The sequence below is a fragment of the Vitis riparia genome, chromosome 14 (genome assembly GCF_004353265.1).
Source record: "Vitis riparia cultivar Riparia Gloire de Montpellier isolate 1030 chromosome 14, EGFV_Vit.rip_1.0, whole genome shotgun sequence".
Lineage (NCBI taxonomy): Eukaryota > Viridiplantae > Streptophyta > Magnoliopsida > Vitales > Vitaceae > Vitis > Vitis riparia.
This window is the reverse complement of record NC_048444.1, coordinates 13,406,009-13,423,032: the sequence shown is the minus strand read 5'-3', so window position 1 is coordinate 13,423,032 and position 17,024 is coordinate 13,406,009. Positions and strand designations below refer to the sequence as shown.

General features: G+C 36.3%; 1 protein-coding gene across 1 annotated transcript; it reads right to left on the bottom strand.

The window, feature by feature from the left end:
* Window positions 1-196: 196 nt before the first annotated feature.
* LOC117929789 lies at window positions 197-4,708 on the bottom strand. Its single transcript, XM_034850197.1, has 5 exons — window positions 3,754-4,708; window positions 3,577-3,635; window positions 3,368-3,496; window positions 1,818-1,953; window positions 197-813 (listed from the first exon to the last, which is right to left on the bottom strand). The coding sequence occupies exons 1-5, from the start codon at window positions 4,450-4,452 to the stop codon at window positions 481-483; spliced, it is 1,356 nt and encodes a 451-aa protein (XP_034706088.1). The 5' UTR covers window positions 4,453-4,708; the 3' UTR covers window positions 197-480.
* Window positions 4,709-17,024: the final 12,316 nt, after the last annotated feature.

Here is a 17,024-nt window from a genome sequence, read left to right as displayed (position 1 = left end):
ATCAAAGTCAAAAGCGCTCATAAATAAATAAAATGAAATTGAAAGACCACCTTCATAACACCCCATCATTAGGCTCATGGGCTGCTTTCAGAGTGACATACGGGTGATTCATTCCTTGTGATGGGAGGCACCCCTTTTGATTTGCTTCCTTCCTGCAGTTTGGGATTAGTTTCTTAAGAAAAAAAGAAACGAAAGATCATATCAATATAGAATTTTATTTTTGAAAAACAACGGGGCTCTTTTTACATTAACGTATTGCATGCAATCCTGACATTATTCTTTACAGACCACCAGAAGAAATACACAGGAATAGTATTCCTTCAAACTGCAAACCAATGGTATACCTCCATGAAATAAATGTATTTACAGGTTAAATCATAATATAATAGTTTTTACCAATTATATTGAACGACCAAGATTGATTCTCTTAATTCTAATGTACCCCCGGTAGAAAGACCCTATAATTGGTAAAAGGGGCTTTTATTTGGGGGCGTCTGTATCACTCTTTAGAAGTAGTTTCCCAGACTCATTTCTCTTGTAAAGCTTTTTAACCACTTCATCCCAGCTGGTTTCTCTACCAGTCTGTGCTGATTTACTTTGTGAGGCATCTTCAATCTCATCCTGGCAAGCTTCTGCACTCTTCTCCAGTGAGCTTTCCTCCTTATCTTCTGTGTTGGTCGTGGCATGAGGTATTTTCAAACTCACAGCTCTTTCCAATGCATCTTTGTGTTCTTTTTCAATTGTCTGTAACCTCTCTAGTTTCTGTATTTTTGGAGCAGTTGTTCTGGTCTCGGAGCTCATCTCCTTCATTCTCTGGAAAAAGGTATACAAGGCAACTTACGAACAGAAAATTTTTAATGGTAAGCATTAGCAGTGGATGGTCTCAAGTTCCATTCCCTCTGTTTTCTGTTCCAGAAATTCACCTTAATATGCTCGCTCAAAGAGAGAGTTCATGAATTCAGATGCATGCCAGCAGTAAATCTTTAGGACATATTATCATGATCAACACTGGTAAAAATCAGTAGTTATGAGCTTATTTACATTCTGGATTGAAGCTTGGATGCTAGTGTTAAATGCATTCACACTCTTCAAAGTGGGGGTGGTCATGGAGGTTGGGTTTTGGTTTTGGTGTTTTTTGAACAATCAGTGCAGTGCACTAAAGATATGTGCATGTGAATGCAGCCCAACACGATGTTCCATACAACAATATTGGAAACCTGATCATATATAGAAGTTCTTGAATCATTCTACACCATTGTAAACAGGAATTTTATAAATATATAATAAATTTGCAATGATATGATACTGGAATGCTCAAAGAAAATTTTTCGATTGTGCAGTCACATTATCTCATCAGGCTATAATCAAGCGACAGAAATGGCTTTTTCCAACCAATAAAAAGGTAAATAGCCAAGTTGATTATGGATATGTACATTTGTGGTCCAAAGCAGCCTATAGTATATAGTGATGGGAGACGGAAAAAACAAAAGATATTCTAAGCTTATGTTGACCACTACCAAGGTCTGTTAATTTAGTATTGTTCTTAATTGCAAATAATTTCTGATCACCTGATATTAGATGTACTTGTTGACTAATTTTAGGTTCTTCATTTACTTAATCACAGTGGGATGGATGAAAATAAGCAGTTTGATCGACTAATAATTAATTGCTGCTTTAATGGATATGCTGAGTGGCCTATATGAGCAAAACTAGTAACCTAGTAGCCTAATAACAGCACATCTGGAGAAACTGAGAAAACTTAGGAATGAAAAAGCATCTAGTTTCAATAGTAGGATACAAAATTTCTCTCCACTTACTTGTAAAGCCTTATCTGCTTCTCTTTCAATCCAAATAATTCCATGATCAGATGTGGCATTGCATGATAAAACGATTTGCTCAAACCTTCCATCAACAGGAATGGCAGTTCTGACCTCTGGTGGATACCTCCCACATCTAAGATCACAAACAGCAAAAAATTCAGTTTCAGAGGAAGTATAACTCTTTTAGTAGATGATACTATCAATCTCCTTTCAGAATAGAGGACTTTTGCAGGAAAGTTAAAATATAATAGAGAAAATGTACATAGTACAGGGGTTGTTCAAAAATGTAATATTTCTCTAAAAACAGCAGGAATATTTTCCCAAAAACTAGAATCCAGGTTAGAATACTTGCTCAATATTTTCCTGAACACAAGAGTCAAGGTTAATAACCCTGGCCGACACAACAGGGTTTCATCTGGCTAGTATATATATCCAGTCCCAAGTGTATTTGACTATTGTTGTTTGAGTCGACCCATTTATAGCTACTTTCAAATGCATTGTTATAGTGCCAGGGGCCAATAAAATGCATGCAGTAAAACTACGAATCATCTGATAAGCAGACCATACCCATTTGGTAGCCCAACTATGTGCTTGAAAAGACAGGGACTTCTTATTTCTAAGCAAGAGCACCTGCCACGAGAGCTGCATGAGGGAGCCTCTTTTCTTTCTTTCTTTCTTTTTTTTTTTTAAAAAAAGAAATTAGTTGGATTCATTCTTAGGACGTTCTTCATTCACATCGCTTATCATCAGCGAAATAGACCATGATTAGTGGTGTTTGAAGAAACCCAGACATGAATCACATTTCTCTATCAACTTGATTTAGGTGATAGATGAATCACATTTTAGGAGTAACTGCTTTAGCATTCTGCATTCAGCTGCTTGCTTAACTATAAAAGTCTATTGGGGTAAGTCCAATAAAACAAGGATAACTTAATCAAATACTATGAAATGTGGCACTTGGGTATGGTACAGATAGACACAAGTATGAAGTTCTGTTTGGTATTTCAAGGCTCAATGTATTAGGTACCTGAAAGGAAAGAGTATTAGAGCATTTATTACCCTACGTGCATCAATAACTCCCTCTCCTCTAGCACAACCAATTTTGGATCCCCTTAAAAGTTCCCCTCTATCACTTTGTTAGTTAATCTTCTAAGGGCCTTCCTAACCAAAATAAGAAGAGGTGAGAGGATCCCCTCACCTTAAACCCCTTGAACTAGAAAAGAAGTTGGAAGGAGACTCATTAATGAATATATAGAATGAGGTGGTTGAAATGTAAATTTCTACCTCTATTATTTGCCAATCTATGACCAAACCCCATTCAAAATTGAAAATATAACATATGAGCTCCCAATTCACATGGATATATGTATGTGTCCTCTACATGGAACTTCAAAATGAGCACAGAATACCACTTCTGAATATAGCAGAGAAATAACCTAAAGTAGGCTAAGGGAGGGAACTTTGGAAAAATTGAAACAGTCCCTAGAGATGGATAGTCCATTAGAAACAAAAATGGGAATAGTTTGGATTTTGGATGTAGGTATCACCTGCAAAACTTTCTTTCTACAATGTGATACATGCGGCCAGGTGCAAATAGTCTTCTGGGATCTCTAAGCTTCCGACCTTCTGGAATAAAGGTATCCCTCAGGCAAACCCCAAATAATAAGCAGGGCAAGCTGTGGAAAGGACATTAAGGCATGGCTTAGAATAAAAATCAAATAATAAGGGAGAGACAAGTAGAAAGAAAGGAAATTACCAAAAAATTGACTTAAAAATATCTTCCAAGGGGGTGGGTGTCCTTGGTAAGAAATCGTCCTGGATCAGATCCATGTAGAAAAGGGCAGGCTCAGATAATCGATTGATTGATGGATTGATGTGGAAGGAAATGGAATGGGATGAAAAAACACCTTAACAAATAAATGAAAGAATGAACCTGCAAGATGACAGAATGAATAACATCGGCGTACTTGACGGCCAAATTGAGGGACATACATCTGGCGGGGGCCAACGCATAGCAGCTTACGAGACTCCTGGGAACATCTCCAAGGCGGTCGCGGTGATTGACCACGATCACCGTCAACAAGGCCGCCACGCCCGACCCCAGTGAGTGTCCCGCAAACACCATCCTGTAGCAACGCCCATTGTCCACCCACAAACGCTCTAGGGTTTCGGATTCTTGGGCGAGCAGCCAAGTGGCGGACTTGAGGAGGCCGTGATGAACATAGCCCCCGTCGAACATCTGCATACCCAAGCGGTTGTCAAGGAGGAGCTTGTAGTCGCTCTCCTTGACGAGATTGAGACCCCGGATGGCCAGCACGATCTCATGGTTGTCGTGGTCGGCGTAGATGAGGTAGGGAGGGGCGTGGCCCTGGGTTTGCTCGTAGGTGACACGCTTCACAACCCACTCTGGTTTCACCCTGTACCCCCCTGGTGGGGAGTACTGTGGGTGGTTGAGGTCGGATTCGTAGACGGCCAGGATGAGGCGGCAGACGCGAGGAATGGGCTCGAACTCCTCCGGGGTGGCCAGCGGCCAGCTGCTGCTATCATCTGACCCTATGTAGGTGCAGCGCTTCCATGCCCAACGGCTGCAACCTACCAACACCACACACTCCATCCCACAAGATAACGACATGTTATTTCTTTTCTTCTTCTTCTTCTTTAATTTCTATACCCTTTGCTCCATTGCTTACTAGTGTTGTTGTGTATGTGGTCCGTAGCCTCTGTACCGGAGAGAGAGAGGCTTTTTAGATTTTCAGACAAGAACTCAAATAAAAAAAAGACAGACAGGTGCCAACACGCTGTCAACCAACTGTCCCTGGACCCTTCCGTTGCTCCGCTTATTTTTCTGCTTCTTGTCTCAATGTCCAAACCCTCCACTTTTCTTCTTCCTCTCCACTATTTACATAATTTTTATATCTGCATTATCCCAGTAGTATGTTTTAAATTTAACAAAAAGAAAAAGAAGAAATTTACTATATGGCTTGACTTTTTTTTGATTAACCAATGGTCACATGGATCCTACTTTACTTTGAATAATAGAAAGAAAGCAGCTGTTAAAGCGTGAAGGAAGCCAAAGCAAAGAGGGTGTAGGATTCCCATACTTGAGAATACCCGTCATTTTCTACTTATTTCGATTGCTTCTATTCTTATTCGAACTTTCTCGATTTTGGAGGCGTGTTTACTCAATCCACCTTTCCTGCGCATGTTTCGGAACTTTCATTCCTCCATCCCTCGCCTTCCTCACGTGCCCCACCTCTGTTTTCATTTTTCATCTGATAAAATATTCCTTTCAAATTATTTTTATTGTTTATTTATCATATTTTTTTAATCATTTCAATTCCAATATTTCTTTTTCTTTTCTTCTTTCCAGTCTTTTATTTCAACCTGAAATACTTTCAACCATTGTATACTTATCATCTCAAGTAATGCCTGGCGGATATTTGGTGCATGGAATGGGAGTTTGAGATTTCCATTCCACGAATTCCCTGATTTGGTTCAAAATTTTGACAACTCATCGTCTCGGAGTATAATCTTTTACAATATATATATATATATACACACACTAATATCAAATTTTAAATGTTAGGAAATGGCATGGTGTTGATGATTGATGCATTTGGAAAGATTTTGGTTATTTTGATATCATGAACTATTAATTAAAATTTTGTTTTACAAGTGCTATGCAAGGAAGAGTGGATAAGGATGATATTGTTTTCCTAATTTAACCTATTTTTCTAATTTAATTTTTTTTCAATATTAAGGGTGCATATTCATCTTTAAAATTTGCACTTTCTAAAATAATAAATTTATTTTATAAAAACTAAAATTTACACATGCATTTATTTCTTATTATCATATCATTTTTTCAACTAAATTGTTTGAAAATTAATTTTAATTATTATTTTTAATAATTAGTAATGATTCTTATTCTATTATTTAAATTGTCATTATTCAATGTTTAAAAATTAATTTTAATTATTATTATTATTTAATAATTAATTATGATTCGTATTATATTATTTAAATTATTATCAGGAACTTCGAATTACTCCATTTCTTAGCCTTGTATCATATAGGGTGCATGCCATCTACCCTAGGCATCTCTAGATTAATTCAAATGGAAAAAATTATATAAAAAACCATAAAATAACTTAAATATAAAGATATAAAAAACATACCTTCAATTTGGATGTTCCTAAATCAATTCCAAGTCGATGAAGTTGTTGAGGAATATTCCAAAACCATAAAAAACCATTGTGAAGCTTATTTATTTGGTGTTCTTCCACTTGATCACTTTTTTGGGACTCCAAATTACTCTGTTTGGGCCTTTATCCATATAAGGTGTAGGCTATCTACCATAGGCTTCTCCAGATCTAATCAAACAGAAGCATGACACTTAAAAACCATAATAATAAGCAGATTTAGAGAATAACACAAACATATCTGGATTTAGATGTTCTCAAATCATTTCCAAGTTGATGAAAATGTGGAAAACAACATAGAACTCATTTACCCGATGTTTTTTCACCTAATCTTTCGTCATAATGGTTCACCAAATCCTTAAGGATGGCTAGGGCACCTCTTTGGAAGACAAAAAAATTGACAAAAGTTTAAAACCTTAATCCCTAAGGGGGGTATATATAAGGCTCCCTGTAGGCTTAAGTAACTTGAGCCCAAATCGAACTTGAGTCACCTAATCCAACTCACTTGGATTCTAATTAATTAGTTAACCCTATTAGGTTTTGTTGGGAACCTCAGATCACTTCATTCTCATGCTCTGGATCGTGTAAGGTGCATGCAAATATATCCCAGGCTCTCTAAATCTATCGTAGTTGACAAATAGGTGTTAAAAAAAAATGGATATACCATAGAAAATATAGATTTAGAGAATAATGTCGCATACCTTTGATTCAGATGTTTCTAGATCGATTCTATAGATAACTCCAAAGTTGTAATGGATCTCGCAAACACCATAATCTTCTACCCGATGACTCTTTCTTATGTCTAGACACCGAGATAGTGAAAATCTCAAGGGTGGAGGCTAAGGTTTTTTTTTCTAGACTGTAGGGAGAAAATGACAAGACATGGAAACCCTAACCTCTAAAGGGGTATTTATAAGCTTCCTATTGGGCTTAGGTGATTAATTAGGGTTATGTGTGGTTAATTAATCAATTAGTAACCTTTTTGGGCTAAATTAAGTGACCCAAGCTCATGGTGCGCTTAAGTGATTAATTAGGGCTATGTATGGTTAATTAATCAATTAGTAACATTTTTGGCTTCCTATTGGGCTTAAGTGACTTAAGCCCACCATGAGTTTGAGTCACTTAATTTAGCCCAAAAAGGTTACTAATTGATTAATTAACCATACATAGCCTTAATTAATCACTTAAGCCCAATAGGAAGCTTATAAATACCCTTTTAAAGGTTAGGGTTTCCATGTCTTGTCATTTTCTCTATACAGTCTAGAAAGAGAACCTTAGCCTCCACCCTTGAGATTTTCACTATCTCAATGTCTAGACATAAGAAAGAGCCACCAGGTATTTATAATCTTATATAATTAGCCTAGTTTAGAGATACCACTCACTTATCCTTGTGCAACCTTATATAATTACTAAAACACCCTTATGCACAAAAGCACAACTAAAAACCTATCCAACCCTCATAAACCATGCCATCAAGGAATATGAGCTAAGAGTGGAGACTACTAGGACCCATAGGAGTATTGACTTCCTTAGAATCTGTTGACACCTTAGATCTAAGCAATGGAAGCAATACCAATTTTTTTTTTTTAAATTGATTTTTTAGGGTTAAAGTATTAACCTTTAGGTTTGGATGTTCACAAACCTCAAAATCCAAGTGTTGAAGATGACCTTAAAGTTGTTGGAAGTCTCGTAAACCTACAATCTTCCGCCCAATGACTCAACTTTGTTCTTGACACACTTCCGGTTGGGAGGAAATGAGGGTGGAGACTAGAACTCTCTTTCTTTCTAGATGATGGAAGACAAAAGTTATGGAAACTCTAATCCCTAGGGGGTATTTATAGGGTTCCTAATTGGGCTTAAGTGACTTTAGCCCACATGGGCTTGGGTCACTTGATCTATTCTAAAATGGGTCCTAATTGATTAATTAACCCAATAGGGCCTACTAATTAATTAATTAGCCAAATCCAAAGACCTTGTTCACTTACCCTTATGCAACCTTGCGTAATTACTAAAACACCCTTATGCACAAAAATGAACTTAGAGCTAATTCGACCCTCATAATCCACGCCAACAAGGTATATGAGTTCAGAGTGGGGACCACTAGGACCCATAGGAGTATTGGTTCCCTCAGAATCCAATTCTGAAGTTGATTCAACATCCCACTATAGAGAATCAACTAAACTCTAGTATCCTATGTAAATAACAACGAAACATTACGTGCTTGGGTTTGTGACCTGCTATCCATTGTGTTCAGTGTCCCTATGAACTGGTATCTGTAGTCTAACAAGGTGATAGCTATCAACCTTTCAAGACTATATCTACTATCCTTGAGTTACAAATCCTCCTATTGTATGTTCAATTGACATGTCTTAGCTCTTAAAATGTCTATGTTAAGTTCCACTTAAGGAATTATTATGGCCATAGTTTCCATGAACACACCTCTTTAGGATCACCTAAGAGGACACATTGTCTCAATCCCATGAGATATCATGGTGCCTTTATTGAAAATACCTGTTGCTACCAGCTTCCATTAATAGTGACCCAATCTATAGGGAATATATGATTGACTTACGATCTCACTCGTAGGTCAAAGCTATTACTAACTTTAATACAAGCTCAATATTCTCTCAAGGTTGAGAGACAACACAATGAAGTAGCTTGGTGAGGTCATGACTACTTGACAACCTTCAATCATGACTCACTGTAGGTTCTGTCTAATGTGTAACCATACACACTAGTGCACTTACTATGGGAAAACCATCTCGATAGCCAAGACTAACCATCCATCCAATTAAGAGGTGGTGCACTACAACCTCTAATGAGTTGCCTAGACCTATGAACCGATTGTGAATAAGTGATATATTTGCAAAGAACCCATGAATTAGATCTTCTTGCAACTCCTAATGCACCCAAGTCACGTACAATGCAAAAGATGCATGCAAGAATGCTCATAATGTATAATACATGGAATAAGGATTTATAAAAGTGAAACTAGAACATCATTAAATAATTGGTGAAAAGGTTTCCTGTATTCGAAACAATGTTTTGAACTATAAAATTTAGCTACAACCTAGCCACATAAATATTAACTTTTCCATCTACTCTGTTGTTCCTCTTGTAGACCAACTTACACTTATGGGTTTTATTACTTTAGGTGCTTCTACAAGAACCCATACCACATTAGAATAATAAGGATTCTAACTCTGCCTCCATAACCTTTTGCCAAAAAATGTGTATACACATCACTCATTGTATCATTGTAATGTATGATACCGATCTCATGTTCCTTTAGAATGACCTCGAAAGACTTTCCCAAATACATGAATCCGTCTGGTTGTTTAACAATCCTCCCACTACAACAAGGCATCAGTGTACTAGAAATGGGAATGGTTGCTACTGGATCCATGGTATGTTGTGTATAGTGGGACTATCTTCTAGTATTCTCCAATCTATATCATTATTTGCCTTATTACATATCATAGTCTTCATTAGAAATATGGTATTTATAACAACAAACACCTTTTGATAATCCCGACTATAAAGTAATAATCCCAAAATCCTCTTGGATATCCTATAAACTGATACACCTCTTTAGAAAAAGAGGTATTATACAGTCTTTAAGATATATCCCTAAAGAATATGGGAAGTAATTAGGAACCAATCACCGATCTCACTTTGTCTATCAAAGTTCAATATCTTCTTTCCATTACTCCATTTTGCAATGGAGTCCTTGGCGCACACAATTGAGGTATGATCTCATGCTGCATATGGAAAGAATAAAACCTACTAGACAAACCACCTCGATCCAATCAAAATGCCTTGATGTGTTTACCCAATAGGTTATCTAATTCTACCTTAAAATTCAATGTGATTATCCAAGGCATCATATTTCCTATCTACATATCCAAAGCTAGAGTATGTATCAATAAAATGATCAAATACCCATACTTTCCATGCATAAACACAAAAAGGTTCATACATGTCAGTATGCACTTGCTAGCCCAAGGGTTCTCCTAATCATGTTTTGATGATAACAAACCATGGTTAAGTTATTAATTGGTTTGAATTATAAAGAATTTTAGGTGTTAATTTGGAAATTCATCAACGGACCTAATGGAGGCAAGATCAAGACTTTTGGAAGACCTTTAATCATAGAAAACATATGTAAGATGAATGCATAGGTGCACTTAAGATTTACATATCATTTCATGTATCTTTGAAAAACTCGGTTTATGCTTTAAAGTTACATTTCCATCAAAACCCAAGATCTATCAAATGAACCTTAGGCAAAATGTTTCAAAATTGGCATATAATTTTACCTAAAGATCTTGCCTAAGTGTTAGAAGCAAAAAGACCAAAAAAGATAGGTTTTCGGGTAAAAAATGGTGAACTGGTCGAGGCACTAGCCAACCGGCTCAACTGATTAGGGTACCGTTTGACCGATTATCCCTTCCTTATTGAGGTCCGGTTGAGAGGTGCAAAAAACACACTCTCTCTTCTAGTAGCATTTTCTTCTCGGTCGAGGTCTGATAGAGGGTAATGGTCACTTGCCAAGCATTAAATGCTCCAACGACTAGTGAATCGGTCGATCCCCAGCTTGATCGGTTGAGGCTGTTTTTTGATTTTTTGGCTCCCGAGGTTAGAAACCTATTAATAGAGAGCCCCACTTCATTTACGAGCAATAAAACACCTACATTTATTTGTCTACCCACTTGTTCTTACCTTAAAAGCTCTCATTCTTTTCTTGGTGCATTAAATCTCCATTTGCATACTCTTTAGTGCACCTTTATGATTTATCCTAGCCTTGAGTTGTATTTGAGCCATTGTTGAGCTAGGTTGAGAGAATTAAACTTGTTATTTGAGTGATAAAGCCTTCAAGTGAGTTGAGACTTGAAGAGATTGTGTAAGAGCCCATTGGAGCCAGAATCTAAGTGTAAAGGTGATTAGAAGCTTGGTTGAAGCTTCAAGTTAGTGGAACCCTCACTCGATTAGGAGTTTGAGGAGAGTGGACGTAGGCAAGGAAGTGTCGAACTAATATAAAATATGAGTTTGATTTCTCTAACCTTATCTCTTTTTATTTGCTCATCTTGTGCTTAAATTTGTTGTGTTTAAAAAGATTTTTTTTAATCTCAATTCACTCTTCCTGTTGGGTGTTTTCTTTTTTAAGATTAACCTTTATTTTCTCAATTGGTATCAGAGCTAGGCCTCTTGTTTAAGACTTAATCGTCTAAAAGGAAATGGCTAATCCATCAAGCTCATCTCACATTGAAAGTTTTGCAACCAATAGACCTCTATTTTTTACGGGAACCGATTATTCCTATTGGAAAACTAAAATGACTTGGTTTTTACAATCAACCGATTTAGACGAATGAGACGTCATTGAAGATGGCCCAATTTTTCCTTCAAAACTAGTTGATGGAGTCATGGTTCCAAAACCCAAGCAAGAATGAGATGAGCATGATAGAAGAAATTTTCAATTAAATGCTAAGGCCGTTTATACTTTGCTATGCTCTATGGATAGAAGTGAATATAATAGAATATGTCAATGCAAATCGGCTAAAGAAATTTGGAGATTACTTGAAATAACTCATGAAGGAACAAATCAAGTTAAAGAGTCAAAAATCAATTTACTTGTTCATAACTATGAATTGTTTTTGATGAAAGATAATGAAACTATTGTTGAGATGATAACTAGGTTCACCGGCATTGCCAATGGTCTTGAAGCCTTGGGAAAGACCTACAAGGAATTCGAAAAGGTGATGAAGATCTTGAGGTCACTTCCATCGAAGTGGCATACCAAGGTCATCGCAATTCAAGAAGCCAAAGACTTGACCAATCTACCTTTGGAGAAGCTCATAGGGTCATTGATGACATATGAGATCAATTTGGTAAAGAAGCAACAAGAAGGTGAAGACAAAAATAAGAAGAACATAGCTGTCAAAGTTACAACTAAGGAAAAAGAAGGAGTTGAAAAAGAAAAACAAAGTGAAGAAGATGAAGATTTAACCCTCATCACAAGAAAGTTCAACAAATTCATGAGGGGTGAAAGGTCTAGAGGAAGAAGGTTCACTTCTAAAAGAGACTTTTCTAAAAAGGAATCTTCATCTCATATGACAAGGAGAGATGAGAAGAGAAAAGAGACTTGGTGTGTTTCAAGTGCAAGAAACCGAGACACATTAAATATAATTGTACTCTCTACAAAAGTGAAGCCAAGAGGAGAAAGAAGAAGGCAATGATGACCACTTGGAGTGAAAGTGAAGATGAAGCCTCCGAAGAAGAAAATGATAAAGAAGTGGCAAACATATGCTTCATGGCAATAGATGAACTTGATGAGGTAAACTCTAACCTTAGTGATGAGATATACATGATGCATTTGAAGAATTGTATGAGGATTTTGAAAAACTTAGTTTGACAAATATTTCTCTTAAAAAGAAAGTTCAACAACTTGAAAAAGAACTTGAAGAAGTAAAAGAAAAAAATTTCAAATGTTGGAGTTTCTAAAACTCATCTTGAAAAAGAAAATGAGATTCTAAGAAAGAAAAATGAGTGGTTGACCTCATCTCTTTCAATCTTTTCTTGTGGACAAAAATCTTTTGAAATGATTCTAGCTAGCCAAAAATGTGTTTTTGACAAACAAGGGCTAAGATTCAAATCTTTAAAAAATCAAAAGCATTTTAAAAACTATTTTGTAAAGGAATCCACAAGTGCAAGTCCTTATACTACTTGCAACTTTTGTGGAAGAGGAGGGCACATTAGTAGTACATGCCCTTTAAGAAATGGTTCTCAAAAGAATTCAAATGCAAAAGCTAAAAAGATTTGGATTGAAAAATCCAAGGTCACTAACCCTCAAGGACCCAAAAAGATATGGGTACCTAAATTAACTTGAGTTTTATGTTGTAGGGTTCAAAGAAGGATAATTGGTTTTGGATAGTGGATGCTCAAAACACATGACCGGAGATGAATCAAAGTTGGCTTTTCTTACAAAGAAAAAGGGAGGATATGTTACATTTTGAGACAATGCAAAAGGAAGGATGATTGGTCAAGGCAACATTGGTAATGGCACATCATCTCTCATTGAATGTGTTTTATTAGTAGATGGTTTAAAACATAACCTTTTAACAATTATTCAACTTTGTGACAAAGGTTTTAAAGTGATTTTTGAAGCATCTCATTGCATCATCAAGGATATTCAAAATGATAAAACCATTTTCATGGGCCATAGATGTGATAATGTTTGTGCCATAAATATTTCAAAATATGATGGCCATGATAGATGTTTTTCAATCATGCATGATCAAAGTTGGTTGAACTTGTTTGAAACATTCTCAAAATAAATTTTCAAAAAGATAAAGTTTGTGAACCTTGTCAAGTGGGAAAACAAATTAAAAACTCTTTTAAAAACAAAAACTTCACTTCCACATCTAGGCCACTTGAGTTGTTGCATATGGATTTATTTGGTCCCTTTAAGACACCAAGTCTTGGAGAAAAGTCTTATGCATATGTTATTATGGACGACTTCTCTAGATACACATGGGTCTTGTTTTTAAGTCAAAATAATGAAGCCTTTTATGAGTTTTCAAAGTTTTGCAATAAGGCTCAAAATGAAAAAGGTTTTGCAATTACTTGTATAAGAAGTGATCATGGGAGAGAATTCGAAAATATCGATTTTGAAGACTATTGCAATGAGCAAGGAATTGACCACAAATTTTCGGCTTCTAGAACCCCTCAACAAAATGGGGTAGTTGAAAGGAAAAATAGAACTCTTTAAGAGATGGCAAGAACCATGCTAAATGAAAACAACTTACCAAAATATTTTTGGGCCGAAGCGGTTAACACTTCTTGTTATGTTTTAAATAGAGTATTATTGAGGCCCATACTTAAGAAAACTCCCTACGAGCATTGAAAAAAAAAAAGAAACCCAACATTAGCTATTTCAAAGTCTTTGGATGCAAATGTTTTATATTAAACACTAAAGACAATCTTGGAAAATTTGATGCAAAATCGGATGTTGGAATTTTCCTTAGTTACTCAACTTCAAGTAAAGCTTTTAGAGTTTTTAAAAACTGAACCATGGTTGTAGAGGAGTCCATCCATTTTATTTTTGATGAATCTAACAATTCTCTCCAAGAAAGAGAGAGTGTTGATGATGATTTAGGTTTGGAGACCTCCATGGGAAGATTGCAAATTGAAGATAGAAGATAACAAGAAGAAAATGGAGAGAATCCCAAGAAAGAAGGATCACCATTAGCACTGCCCCCTCCTGAACAAGTGTAAGGTAAATCAAGCCAAGACCTTCCTAAGAATGGAAGTTTGTCATCAGTCACCCACAAGATCAAATTATAGGTAATCCATCTAGAAGGGTAAGAACTAGATCCTCTGTTGGAAACATTTGCAATAGTCTAGTTTTTATCTCTCAAATTGAGCCTAAAAATATACATGATGCTTTAGATGATGAAAATTGGATGATTGCTATACAAGAAGAGTTAAATCAATTTGAAAGAAGTGAAGTATGGGAATTAGTACCAAGACCTTCAAATCAAAGTGTTATTGGAACTAGATGGGTCTTTAGAAATAAAATGGATGAAAATGACATAATTGTTAGAAATAAAGCAAGGTTGGTAGCCCAAGGTTTTAATCAAGAAGAATGGATAGATTATGAAGAAACCTTTGCCCCCATAGCTAAGTTGGAAGCCATTAGGATGCTACTTGCCTTTGCATGTTTTAAAGACTTTGTTTCATATCAAATGGATGTGAAAAGTGCTTTTTTAAATGGTTTTATAAATGAAGAAGTATATGTTGAACAACCACCCGACTTTCAAAGTTTCAATTTTCCTAACCATGTTTTTAAACTTCAAAGGCACTTTATGGTTTGAAACAAGCACCTAGAGCATGGTATGAAAGATTGAGTAAATTTCTTTTGGAAAAGGTTTTAAAATGGGAAAAATTGACACAACTCTTTTCATAAAAACCAAAGAAAAAGATATGCTCTTAGTTCAAATATATGTTGATGATATCATTTTTGGTGCTATTAATGTCTTTTTTTGTGAAGAATTTTCTAAGTGCATGCATAGTGAGTTTGAAATGAGCATGATAGGAGAGCTCAACTTCTTCCTTGGACTTTAAATCAAACAACTAAAGGAAGGAACCTTCATCAATCAAACAAATTATATAAGAGATCTTATCAAAAGGTTCAACATGGAGGAAGCCAAAACAATGAAGACTCCAATGAGCTCATCCATCAAGGTTGGTAAGAATGGGAAAGGTAAATCCATTAATTTTACTATGTATAGAGGTATGATAGGTTCTTTGCTATACTTGACCGTTAGTAGACCCGACATTATGTATAGTGTATGTTTATGTGCTAAATTTCATTCTTGTCCTACAGAATCTCACTTAAGTGCCGTAAAAAGAATCCTCAAATATTTGAAAGGAACAGTGGACATAAGCTTATGGTATCCTAAGAGTGATAACTTTGAATTAATTGGTTTTTCGGATACTGATTTTGCCGGTTGTAGGGTTGAAAGAAAAAACCCTAAAACCCTAGTGACACTTTTCATTTCTTAGGACACTCACTTGTCTCATGGCATAGTAAGAAACAAAATTCGGTAGCTTTGTCAACGACGGAAATCGAATACATAACAGCCAATTTATATTGTGCACAAATCCTTTGGATGAAACAAACACTTAGTGATTTTGATTTATCTTTTGAGCATGTTCCTATTAAATGTGATAATACTAGTGCCATAAGTATATCAAAAAATCCCGTGCAACACTCCAGGACTAAGCATATAAAGATTATACATCATTTTCTTAGAGATCATGCATAAAAGGGTGACATAACACTTGAATTTGTAAGCACTAATGATCAACTTGCCGATATCTTTACAAAACCTCTAAGTGAAGAACAATTTTTTGATATTAAAATACAACTAGGCATGATTTCTTTGTGATCTAATGTTTGCTTAATGAACTCTTGATGAATATATCTTCTGATTGCATGAATTTCATGTGATATGCATCATATAGACATATACTTAGATTATGGTCAAATTTCAACCAAAAATCAAAATTCCCTTGGCATTGGGCATAAAAAATTGGGGATTTCAATTGAAAAGGGTAGGGGAAGGATCACAAAATGAGAAAGTGTGCAAAATTGAAAAGTCAAAATGTTGACCGCATTGACTAGGCAATCGATCGGACTAAGACCAATCGACCGGTTTGTCGGGATTTGGGGATATTAAGAGACTCCCACGCTTCATTTTCTGCATCGTTCTCTTATGTTTCTTCAGGGTTTCTCTGATTTTGGCTTCTAGAGATTGATTTCAATGCGTTTTGGATCGATTGAAGCCTTTGGATTGGATTTTAGGAAGATTGGAGGCTAGGGTTTTGGATTTGGGCCACTTTCTCTTCCTCCCGCACGTCACAGTCAGCTTCAACTTCGATTTCTCTCTATTTTCGCATGCCCAAGGTTTCACGTGTGAGTCTCTCTCTCTCTCTACCAGCCACCACTCCCTTGCTCGAGCTTCTTCTTCTATATGGCTCCTAGACGAGAGTCCACTACCTCTAGTGTATAAGGCAAGCGCCCAGCTGAGTCGTCTCAGTCGGAGGCACGCTGAAAGGTGAGGTTTGACACCGCCTTATACAGTTTTGTGGAGGACTACTAGTGGTACAAACAAAAATTTGCTCAGAGATGAGTAGTTCCCAAGAAAAATGTTAATTTTTCCCAACTTTAGCATTTTTGAATTGAGGGTCTATTCACTAGGATGGGTTGGTTGTGTGTGGTCACTATTTTGGGGTCGATTTTCCCAACCTTGGTGTGAGCTTTTTACTCGAGGGTGACTTACGAAATGGGTGACCTGATCATTTCTATTATTCAAGGAGTTGAGATCCGTTTGGACACCGAGAGCATATATTGTATCTTCAATATTGCTTCGATTGGACTCAGAGTATACGAGTCCAAGATGTGGCCTACTATGCTAGGATTTGAGCCTAGATAGGCCAT

Bases quoted from the DNA above. Each gene is read 5' to 3' on its own strand.
- LOC117929789 (XM_034850197.1), bottom strand. From the start codon at position 4,452: ATGTCGTTATCTTGTGGGATGGAGTGTGTGGTGTTGGTAGGTTGCAGC. The intron at 1,954-3,367 runs GTGATACCTACA...TTGTGATCTTAG, and splicing joins GTAGAAAGAAAGTTTTGCAG to ATGTGGGAGGTATCCACCAG. The intron at 814-1,817 runs GTAAGTGGAGAG...ACCTTTTTCCAG, and splicing joins AAGCAGATAAGGCTTTACAA to AGAATGAAGGAGATGAGCTC.